The following is a 12,443-nucleotide window of genomic DNA, read 5'->3' as shown; positions in this document are numbered from 1 at the left end:
AGGCTGCATTCACACTGAGCTTCAATGGTTCTCTCATTAATGTTGTAGAACTATATCTATATGTACTATAGTGGTCCATTGATAGGGTGGTGGTGAATGCGACACGTGCAGCGAACCCCAGACCTACCCCACAAGTAGGGGAAATCGATGGGTGCACACACGCAGTGCCGCGCATGCGTGGCGGAAAGCTCGCAAAGTACTGGCGGTGAGAAAAGTCGTTGGGATTGTGCTTTTGTTTTTTATTTTATATTTGGTGCTTTTTTGTTTTAATGTATTTTGTTTTCGTTGTAATTTAACTCGTCATGAAATAATATTTAGTTACTATATAAATAGTAACAGTTTAAATTCTTATATACAATTGAAGAACGAAATATAATTAAATAAGTGTTTGAATTTGAACCGTTTATAAGGATTTTACTTCAAATTGTGATGAATTGAAATTACACTTACTTACCAGAACTTTAATTAACTTTAATTAATACGAAAGGTTTAATACCTTTATAAAATTATGTTAGGAACATTTTGTGAACCGGGTAGATAATGCATGATTGAGTAACAAAATAAAATCAAATTTATTTAATTACATATTTGTAACATCGAGCTAAACTTAACTTCCACAAACAATACAACATTTACAACCAAATTTACCTCACACATACACACAAAACGCCTTACCAAGAATTTGACTCGTTCAACATGAACTTTTAAAGATAAACAACGTCAATAACTGAACAGAAAAACTTTGGTATCATTTGCCAAAAAGCTCGCTCGAAGCTATTCTGTGCGCGATGTTACTGCGGCCGACTCCAGTCACACTTTGCGCCAACACCGCTACCGAGCTCGCGTGAAGCCAGTCCACTTTGAAAATAGAACCATCCTGTATATTAATTGATTCCGTTCAATTACTCTGTGTGTTAAGGGAAGATCATGTAAGTACAATATTCGATTGTTTTTTTAATAGTATAAAGTTTATTTTTGCTTGTTTTTCATTTTTGAGCCGGCTGTTCAGTTGTTTGTGAATGGAAAATTGTTTTTCATTTAGTTTTTTTTGTTCCGTATTTTTCTTTCACGTGTTGTCTGTCATTCTTTATAGAGAAAAATTGTGTACCATTTGTGTCGACATTTTTATGTCAAATTAAATATTTGTGCAATAAAATTATAGTACTTTTAAGTGCTTTCCGTGATAGTCGGTTTCTGAAAAAATGTTCATGAATATTGCGTGATAGAATATTATAGTATCTGCAACAAATTAAACGATACAGTCTATAGTCATGTTTGAAGCAACAGTTACTAATCTATAAGTTGCGGTTGTTTGAATGCAGTGAAAGCTTTTACGCTATTTGTAGTAGTTTTTATAGGTCAGTATCAGTGAGATATGATAGTGCCATAGAGTGACATAATTAATTATTTTCATAATTATAATATCGCGATAACAAAATTATTTAATGCTTTTAATTTTTTTTCATTACAACGTTATTGATAAAGGCCGTCCCCGTTAGTACGTTTACTGAGCATAAGAGTTTGGCCTCGATTCATGTAATGGTAACTATGGTATTAAGGCTTTTCCATTTTCCTATTATAGAGTACGTAATATGAAAAATAATAATTAATTTCGTGGCGACCCGCAGGGTCGTGGTGGCCCGAAGGTTTAAAACGTCCGCTTCTCATGCATGAAACTACGAGTTCGAAACCTACTAAGTGCCAATGTGATGTTTTTCGAGCAAGTGTGGTAGGCGAAGAGGCCTTTGGTCAGTAGTGGCCACTCATGGGCTTGTGATGTGTTTCTAAATAGGATAAAGTCTGAAGGAATGAGCCAGGTTACACGAGATAAAACATTCTAACAATGTACTATGAATACAGGTTTTCTGAATTTTACTCTATATTTTTTTACAGATGACATTTTTATCGTCCCACTTTTTACGTTAGCATATTGAGTTTCATGAAACTAGGTAATAAATGTTAATAAGTATAAAATAATCTTTATCTAAAAATGAATATCAAAGGAAACGACGTTACAATTTTACTTCGTCCCTGAAAAGATAAGCTTTCAGTTTTCTTCATGAAGTCTTCAGTCGTAAATGTTGCTTACATTTTGATTAGCTCGTGGTCGCCCGAGTTTTCAAGGTCACGTATTATATTATAAAGAAAAAGTTAGTCCTTTGTTCTTCTTTTTTAAATAACTAGTTGGATATGAAAATAGGTTAGGAAATTGGATTTTCTGAGGGAGTAGGTGGAGTTGTTCTAGGTCTACAGCAGTCTTCTTCTCTTCTTAACTACTTACATAGTTGTATCGAATAGAAGAAGCAGATAAGTTTACTGGCTCGTTGGCAGAGTCATCGTGACAGCGGCTATTGAAAAAGGATTACATGGTTAGTTTCTCAGGTCGGGTGAATTATTATTGGTGCTTTTAGGAAACCTTCTTCAGTTTCTTGGCATTGTTTTGTGTTTTACTTAACCATTAATTTCATGCATTTATTACTAGACTGGTCTCTTGTGTCTCCATAAAGTATCCAATTGAAAATGCATACAATCTCTGCATTTGGTAGAAAATTTCCGCATAGTCCGTGGTTGTCTCGTTTGCCACAATAATGACGTCAGTTGGCACGTTGCCATGTTTTCCTCTATTGATTTGGTCCATCAGAAAAAAGGTTTTATTATTGTATTTTAGATCTTTCGATTTTACCCATATTGTAGATACCTTCACGTGTTCTTAGGAACTCTTCAGCTTTAGTCTTTATTTCTAAGGTATTGCTAAAATGCTTTATAGGATGATCGTACCTTGTGGATATTTTCAGCAAGTACTTGTAAATTATCACTTACCTTTGGGAGACCAGAAGATTCTCGAAATCTTTGACCTAAAACTCAGAAATTAATCGATACTATAATATTTGTCAATTAACATAAAACATTAAAACTTCCGTGTAGTGCGCTTAGGAGAGAGCTGACGGAACACCTGATGCTAAGTTAGAGTTAAACCATTAGAAGGGTCAATTAAAAATAATTAGGCGTAATGTAGCACTAAACTAACCCCTAACTTGCAATGTTAAGTATAACTTTTAAGTAACAGAAAACAAAAACGACATTAGTGATATCTTTGTTAGCTTAGGAGTATTTTTTTTAATTTAGGAAGGGTTTGTGAAAATGGGTAACAAACACCCCTATAACAATTCACCGCCAATCGATTTGTTAAGTGAAAACGATATGCATGAATCAAACGCTCATTATAAAATCGATATACTTGGTTCATTATCAAGGTTAAACGCTGAAACCGTGTGAGTTTCACATGCATTGTAGGAACTGTTATATTATTCAACAAGGTTGACGATTTCCCTTGCGATGTCGACTCTATGTCGGCTTAAGTTAATTTTCCATGTGCTAATGTTAAATGTCAAGGAGTTTCTTGGATCTATTCCTGTTGCTAGTTATATTCTGCACTGCAGATTTTAAGATAGTTTTGATTTTCAGATAAAATGCAGTTTTACTGTGATATAAACATTTTCACTTATAGTACAGAGTCTAGTATTTTGGGATGTGTTTGACCATAAGTTTTTACGCATTTACAATGATGGTCTAATAAAATGTTGTTAAAAGTGTAAGTGTTATGTATAATGTGATGATGGACATTATTCATGAAACTTCCTTATTACGTTTATATGATCAAGTGGGTTCATAGGAAACTGGTGTTTAATCTAACTGCACTATGCGTAATTGTGATGTCGTCTTTCTAATTATTTTCCAGTCATTCACTCTTGTTCTCTCCCTAGGGGGCTATAATTGCCACCCTAGATGATTTAATGAAGCTAATGGTTTTCGTTTAATTCCTTTTTACAAAGTCGTTAACCTCGAACTAGCTTATGTTACAAACAAAACATTAATTCTATTAGTACGGTCATTAAGGCTTGTGTTATATACGATAATAATATTATATTGTTTTTTTTTTCATAAATTGTAATGCACAAGACTTTAGAGTTCGAATTCTAAGCTCGACTAATATCATTATAATATTCAAAATAAATAAAATAACAGATTTTTAAGGAAATCTGAAATTACATTTAGATAATAAAATAAATGGAATAACACTCTTTCGGGAAAAAAGGTTTCTTCATATGATTCTAACAATTTAACAACAAAAAGAAAACACATTTCTTACAAAAACTCGAAGGTTTATTGACCCTAATACAACCACACCTTTGTTTGCACTTAGTTTAAAAGAAAGAACTAGGTATAGCGTGACTACATCGCAGTAACAAGTAGCTACTAGTACTTGAACACAATTGATTAAAAGATTATGTGTAAAATATGAACTACTATTATGATGAACAAGTGTACTAAGTCTTTGGAATAGAAAAACAAACCTTAGGTTTTTAAGGTTGAGGTACTATTTTGAATACTCTCAATGTCTCAATTGATTGTAAGTTAGTAGAATATAATCTGAAATTGCATGAAAATTAAATAGCATCGTCATTTATGTTTTAGGAGAAGGTCCTATTTACTCTACTATTATTTTTATACAGTTCTTTTTCTGATTATCATTATTTCCGATATAGACGGATAACTGTCTGATCAATTATTATTTTGCATTTAGGGTTTTCAGAATTTTCCTTAGCTACAGACTAAAGGGTTCCCGTGGCTCAAGGAAGAATAGGAACTGGATGGCTTTTATGCAGCAAGAGTCTGACATTTTCTCTCTTGCCACTCTCACCCAAGGCGTGAGAAGTCATTGAATGATTTTATCACCTCAAAAATAGGATGTTTAGTAATAGTGAATTTGTCCTATAAAAATTTGCCCGTAATAGCAACAATGAAAGGCGTCACCAACCTCAATTAATTTACCACCATGTCATGCTGGTAACTATACGTTTACCGCAGTCGCTGTTTACCCTAGTTTCCCACTGCGGACTTTACGTAAGATAGCTCATACTATGAACATTAAGCTCCCAGCAAACTTGGCAATATTTGGCAAGTTTTCAAAGTTCCTACTTAGCTCAATATTTTGTTTGACATAGTTTATGAGTTAAAATTATGTGTAGAAGATTTAGAAAAGTTTTGATGAATGGAGACTTGAACAAACGGTCACGCAAATTGATGATGATATTTTCAATTTGTATTGGTTGTACGTACTATTGATCTTTTTTATCGTGATTTAACGACTTCAAAGGGCAAAATAAGTTTTTTTTTATGATTTGTAAACGATTTTTATTCCAGTTATTGATTTATTTTTTAATATTTTATTTATATTACTATTATATTATATTACTGTTATTTTCATTGTACAATATTATTTAATTTATGTTGGTGACACTAAATAAATAAATAACTTAAAAAAATGAATCAATAGATCATTGCGGTAGGTACACTTCAGTTAACTCTTTTCAACAGCAATAAGGAAGTATTGTAATTAGATAATTTTCTATAACCTTTGGTTTTGCATTTTCCAGGGCAGCCGAAGCAGGTCCCGCTCAACCAGGGTTGGCCCCACCGGAGGCAGAGACTGGACCCGATGGAGAGATCATTGGAGGACCTCGCACCCCTCAGCAAATTGCTGCTCAGAGGAGGTTGCAGCAGACTCAAGCTCAGGTCGATGAGGTATGTATGTGGAGCCTAGGAAAAAATGCAAATGAGGCTGTCAGACTCTTATTAACCTATTGTACTACCCCTAAAACAAGTAAACAACTAAAATTAGAATTAGTTATTATTAGAATTATGCTTTCATATTCTTCCTCTGTGGTCTAGGTGGTGGACATAATGAAGACAAATATGGACAAGGTGCTTGATCGAGATGTGAAGTTATCGGAACTGGATGACAGAGCAGGTACGATAAGCCTTATTATGATCCAAGACAGTTATTTATGTCCCTGTGACGCGTGAGACTTCGGTGTTCCGATGTTATCATGGTTATATTTAGTACAGATTCTGGTTTACAGGAGTTGCAGCGGTTTTGAGAGGTTGTGGCGGGCTTGTCCCAATAATCCTAATGGCCTGGCTTTAGGCGTGTGATACCGATTTAAACTGAAGATAGTTAAGAAATAATATTCTACATTAAGGAGGATTAAATTCTTGATTCTAATTTTAAAATGTTACCCCTACAGATGCGCTACAGTACGGAGCATCACAGTTCGAACAGCAAGCGAAGAGCTTGAAGAACAAATTCTGGCTACAAAATCTTAAGGTAAGCAATATTCTATACACCATCTATACCATCAAATGGCATTTTAATTGCAAATGACGTAAATATAAAACAAAAATTTTATACGGTACACCCGTACAATTACTGTAATGTTGTTGATTAAGCACTTTTGTACCGCGCACACTTTACCTCAGTTCATTGTATTTTTTGTAATGGAGCGTTTATGTACTTATGGCATTATTGCGCATTGCAGGGCGTTGTTTTGCATCGCACAATAGTTGCAAAATATTGTATAACATTGATTTCAATTAACATATATTTACCATTTTTGTTTGTTTAACTTTCACAAATCTGCAATTATAAAATCAATACCATACATTTTTACAATTTTGATGCTTTTCCACCAGAAATATGACTACGTTGCTGTGGATACATTGACAGCGTCCACGAATCATATTTGCAATATGATTATATTATGCGTGCTATAAATGCGTGCTATTGATGGTTTTCCTACTATCGATACATTGCATACTTGAGCTGTGCATCTTCCTCGCTCAACTATATAGCTTAGTATCGACGTAAAAGGGTCACATAGTTTCACGGCTTAGCTATCACACCTTCGTAGCATAGCTACATAGCACATTTCTGCTGGAAAAGCACCATAAAACCCTTGTTATCATATCGCGTCTCGGTACAGTGAAGAACGATTCACTGCTAAAACATACTTTGTAACATGTCTTCGACCCCTAACTTCTTTATTTCCAATTACAGATGATGATAATAATGGGTGTGATTGGGATCGTCATAATAGGCCTACTATTTGGTAAGTATCAGGATTGAACACAGGCACAATGAATTGGTGTTGTCAAGTGAAGCTTAGCAGTGTTACTTGCGATGTTATGTGTCAGTGGGGTGAGATGGAACTTGACTATGCTGGGGTGGTTTCGGAGCAGGGACGTTTAGACAAGGTACAGGAGATAGGTGATAAAGGGGATGAAAATGAACAAATTAGAATTATTGAAGATAAAATCCAATCGATAGTGAACAAACGCCGTTCTCAAAGTAATTTAATGTTTACCTAATTCAGTCCTTAGCAAATGTTTTCGATACAAAATCGTTACTGAGGAATTGTTTTAGTAATCATCTAATGTCTCTGAGTGTGGCAATAAGACTGATAGAGACTGATAAAGAATTTTCATATTAATATTAAGAGTATAACTAATATTTTAATATGGGACGAATACTCGAAAACCAGTAATATTATAAAGTAATCTAACGGTAAAAATGTAGGTTATATAAGCTATTTCTTGTCGGGGCCCTGATGTGACCGTCATACTTGCATCCTTACTTGCATCCTAGTAAATATTCGAAATTCTTAGTTCTTAGTGAGTCAAGTTCTGTCTCAAACCACAAGCAACGTGTCGTAACGTCTGTGATTGCCTGGAAACTGTTAGTTTGCATCTAACCCTTCCTTCTGGATGTCTGTTATAACTTAGATTTGTTAAACCTTGTTCCAAATTAGCAATTGGCTTATTGTTTCTTCTTCCAAATTCTTGGATTCTTTGCTAAACTACAAATTCTACAGACTCTCTAACATTCAGTCCATTCACTGTGACAATGGTAACAGTTCAGACATATTTACAGTAAATGGAGTAAATAAATATAAATGGGCAAATATCTAATCAAAAAAGTTCCCAAGTTTCATAGGTTTTTACCTTATTACATTGAAAACGGGTAACTAGAGTACAATGATTGCCATGTAACTATGGTTGATACTCTTTGAAAGAAGCCTACTGCTGCCAATAAACGATTTGAATATTGAATGTAGAATTTTAACATTCTTTTATTTTTACAATCTGACAAATACATAATACAATACAATTCAAATATGTATGTCATGAGTTTAAATAACTACACAGCACGTTTTGCAAATGTCTTAGACTTGGTCTTGGTGTTACGTTGCGCACTTTTTTCAAACGAAAGTTGTAGTGTTTACATTGCACCGTTTGGGACACTATGTGATTTCAGAAATTGCTAATAGAACACCATATGTTAATTATGATGTACACCCAAAGCACGTATGACCAACACAATATACTCTGTTGAATGTATCACACTTCAAATAATGATAGAAAGAAAACACAGACGTTCACGTATCTTAATCCAGAACAAACATAAAGAATCTTGAACAATATTTCCTCTATATGAGGAAAATTGTATAGGTATATAGGAGGGAGAAGAACCTCCTAATTCCAACACTTCTAACAAAGAATTCCCAAAAACAAAGCACGAACACCACAGCTAGTGTAGCAAGCTAGTTGCTTCGACGCATATGTTCTGCTTACCGCTCTTTGCAGGTGATAACATTAAACAAATGTTTGGTTAGTTCGGTACCGAAACTCGTCGCCTATTCCGGGGCCGGCGATCGTAGCAACTGGTAACAGTACCGTGGCAGCCAACACTGGCCATTGTGAGTAATAGATACCTTTCTCTTCTTATTTCTTCTTGTTCTTCTTTCTTTCTTTCCTTCTCGCCTCATAGAGCTTGTAGAAGTAGAATTTTAGTGGGAGATGGTAAGTCAACTGGTTCATTAAATTAATTGATTGGTAATGGTGATCTGGTAAAAAATTCTGCTAATCTGCAATCCGTATTTCAATTGTTACAAGTCCTAAGCAATAGAAGAGCTGAATTAAATCAGATTTAGTCCTATTAATACGTTTGTATATCAACAATGTATAAAAAAAATGTTAAAGACCGCATCATTCGAATGTGTATACCTACTGAATTAATTACTTCCCAGATCAAAAAACGAAAACATAATATAATTATTATGCATACAAAAATAAACGGTTCGTAAAAATACTTTTTGATCTGCGAAGCGTTGGCAAAAATATTTTTGTAAAAATAATTTGGAATTTTGTAACCCCTATGTGATTACGTTTGGTCGTATCTATAACGCAGCTTCCCAATACATACCTACATACTACATCGTCAATGCTTCCACAGAACATTTTCACTCATTAGTTAAACTTTGAGCAATCCCTACAATTTAATAACCACCTTTCATCACAGTAGGATTTTTGAAGACCTCAGCAAGACTAGAAGTAGTTACGCGATTTTGAATAATAACTTTTTAATATACAATTCACCACACTTTGTTATATTTCAATTTTTAACACACATTTCAATTTTGTCATATTATTAGAACAATTTGAATAATTTCATCACTTTTGAATACAGCATGAAATATTCACAGTAAATACACTTCACAAAATGTGCATTATTGCACATCACTAGCACACACACATAGTTGCGTTGTGGTATTTATTAATTTATTCAAATAATTATATTAAGCACTTCAAAAATTAGAAGTGAAGAGTGTTTTATGTGTGATAAATAGTCTCATTATGCACTTTATGTCATCGAAATTTCCATTTTTATAATATTGAATTTTAATTATGATTGTTATTTCCAGGAAAATATATGTAATTACATAATTCACTCGTCGCATCCGTTGGGTTCCACTTCAAATGAGAAGCTGATTTATAATATAATATTTCATTATTTATCTAAATATATACGTATAATAAAATTGTAACAATTAGACTCTAAACTATAATAAAAAGGAACGAAATATAACACAATATACGGCTGTTTTTTGAATAATACAATTATTCAAAATTTTAACATTATTTAGATTGTAAAAATAATTATTCGAATATAATTATTGAGTTATTCAATTATGATGCTTAAAGTTGTCAAATATATTGTAAACGTGAGTGATTATTAAATAATTATATATTAAAATAATAATTTATCCTTATACAAGGATTTAGATAAACGACTCTTAGTAACAAAAGATGTTGCTTTTTTCATAGTTGACAAAATTATTAAAATTAAAATATTAAAATTAAATGTGGCTGTCTAGAAAATTTATTTGCGTGCCTTGTAGATACTATCTATAATTCTGATTCTATGTATTTCATATGTTGTCTATTTGCTCATAATTATACTATATATTAATATTATATCTAGTTGTACTTCTGTCAGCTAAAAGCTCACAAAATTGTAATCGGATTCATCCAAGTGTAGTGGAATCTTTCTGATATTGTAAAATAGTTCTTAAACACATAATATTTATCTATATTCCTAGTAATATACATTTGGAATTTTCCTCATTGAATTGTATGACACCAAATAAAACAGCAATCGTAGAAATAGGGGCGGAATTGAATTGACACTAGTAAGGCAAATAATGATTATACAATTACATTATTTTTGCTTATTTTATAGTTTAAATTACAAGTCTTATGAATAGAATTATTGTAATAATAAAATTAATGATTATATAATTATTTTAAAAGTCCAATAGTATTCATAGCGTCTTAGAAGTCAATTATTTGCAATTAACACTATGCAATTTATATTTTAGCGGCTTAAAGAAGTCAATTAAAATTAAAATTATTTATTAAAATGCTATATTTTATTAGACAATGATTTGTTGGACAGCGATTACAATCAAAATTATTTACCGCAGGGTCTACATATTTTAAACGTATTTTAGACTGAAGGAGTTTAAAATTCTGTAAGTGCTTACAGTTTTAGCGTGCCATGCATGCATTCTTATTTTGGCAGGTTGTTAACGAAATAATTATTTGCATCCACAAAACAATGGCCTATATTTAAATACTAAGAGTATTCGTACACGCAGTCGACTAAGGGATATGATGAAATGATGAGGTTGTATTTTCTCTGTAGGTACAATGTGAAATTGTAAGCAATTACAAACCAAGGTGCCACTGACAATATTAGTTCTTTTATATAAACGAGTGTGATAATTAAATGAGAATTTGAATTATATAAATATAATAATTTGACTATTCGGTGTTGTGCTAATCGCTTGTCTTTTCAATGTAGTTAATTATAGTTACTTAACTGCAAGACTTAAGAGGGAAGACATGAGACAAAATTCTATTATACACACAGTAGAAAATTATATTCTATCTATTTCATAGTGTATCTCATAGGATATCTTATAGCATTCCTTGTAATGTGGTATACAAACTCTTCATGATAAAACCTCAATGCCCCAACGGGTTGTGATGTTGCTCTCTATTTACGTTGCCAACATAAAAGAAACATTAAATGTTTTGATTGTTATATGTAACGCAAGCATTGAGCAACCCTATATCTTATTTGCAAATTATATTATTATATTTATTCCTATTTCTTGTTATTAAAAAATCAACTCAACTGTTGCATTCTGTTGCAACTATAAAATTGTATCTATTAAAATAAAATAATTATTCAAAAATTTAAAATAATAATTATTCAATTAATATTTAATGACACAATTATTTATTTATTCAAGAATTGAATGTTGTAGTGTATTAAGATTACGATTATTTATTTAAATTATTTTATTCAAAATACATTTTACGAATTTGGCGTGTTGTAATAATTATAATTAAATTCACAGATTATACCATTATAAATGTTGTAATAATTGAAAATCTCTAATGTACATGGAATTATTGATTATATAAAATGTGATGAATATATACAGTGAATCATAAATCATATTTTGTTTTTATTTACTCCCATCCTTCGTTTATTACCTTTATTTTAAGGGGGAAAACATACAATGACTTCCTCGCCCTGTATGAGGCGAGATCACACTAAAAACTCTTTTTCTATACCTACTTCGAGCTGGAACCCCTGTAACCTGCTAGATCGTCCGTAGCTTCATATTAGTTTATTACTTTACAGTTATAAACTACGACTATTTTCACTCAATTTTTTTACGTGTTGGCGTTATTAAGTTAATGTATTTAGACTTTTACTCTAAAATAAAACAATATAGTATTCTACGAGGTTCTGTAGTAAAACATGAGTATGGCAGATACTGTCTGTACATTATTAAGTACATCTCTTTCCATGCAACAGCCCCAATCTCTGTACGTGCAATATATTGATTAACATCGCCCACAAAGTTAGAAGTTCGTTAAATCACGAACCCATTAAGGACGGTGAGCTATGTGTTATCTAAGCTAGGAACTTCAGTCTATATGAATATTATAAAGAGGGAATATTTGTGTTTTTGTATGTATGTGTGTATGTTTGTAACGTTTTCACATAAAAACTTGGAAAGCTGCATCTTTAAGCCTCGTCCCCACTCGTGTGTTTATGGATTTTTCTGAAATAAAAGGATTATTATTATATTATATTATATTATTTACTTTACAACTTAGACCACAAGGTGAAAAAAAAAAATTAATTGCATATACTGCGCAAAATAATGATAGAATAACACAAT

General features: G+C 32.3%; 1 protein-coding gene across 4 annotated transcripts; it reads left to right on the top strand.

Annotated features, from left to right (window-relative positions):
* Positions 1–767: 767 nt before the first annotated feature.
* On the top strand, positions 768–11,707 carry LOC118278168 (neuronal synaptobrevin). 4 transcript variants are annotated; one of them, XR_004783828.2, is made up of 7 exons: positions 768–929; positions 5,439–5,586; positions 5,734–5,812; positions 6,090–6,169; positions 6,899–6,950; positions 8,485–8,597; positions 9,603–11,707. XR_004783828.2 is itself a non-coding variant. In XM_035597264.2 (7 exons), coding segments are annotated over exons 1-7 (447 nt in total). In that variant the 5' UTR covers positions 768–927; the 3' UTR covers positions 9,605–11,707. The 4 variants fall into 4 exon arrangements, 3 of the variants coding, with proteins under 3 accessions (XP_035453157.1, XP_035453160.1, XP_035453158.1); XM_035597264.2 differs by having other exon boundaries at positions 8,514–8,597; XM_035597267.2 differs by lacking the exon at positions 8,485–8,597.
* Positions 11,708–12,443: the final 736 nt, after the last annotated feature.

This window comes from Spodoptera frugiperda, chromosome 18 (genome assembly GCF_023101765.2).
Source record: "Spodoptera frugiperda isolate SF20-4 chromosome 18, AGI-APGP_CSIRO_Sfru_2.0, whole genome shotgun sequence".
Taxonomy (NCBI): domain Eukaryota; kingdom Metazoa; phylum Arthropoda; class Insecta; order Lepidoptera; family Noctuidae; genus Spodoptera; species Spodoptera frugiperda.
Note: the sequence above shows the minus strand (reverse complement) of the source record. Positions and strands in the feature narration are given on the sequence as shown.

Excerpts from the sequence above, each read along its gene's own strand:
- LOC118278168 (XM_035597264.2), top strand. Across the intron at positions 6,170-6,898 it reads TCTGGCTACAAAATCTTAAG|ATGATGATAATAATGGGTGT; the intron begins GTAAGCAATATT and ends TTCCAATTACAG. Across the intron at positions 6,951-8,513 it reads CATAATAGGCCTACTATTTG|TTCGGTACCGAAACTCGTCG; the intron begins GTAAGTATCAGG and ends ATGTTTGGTTAG.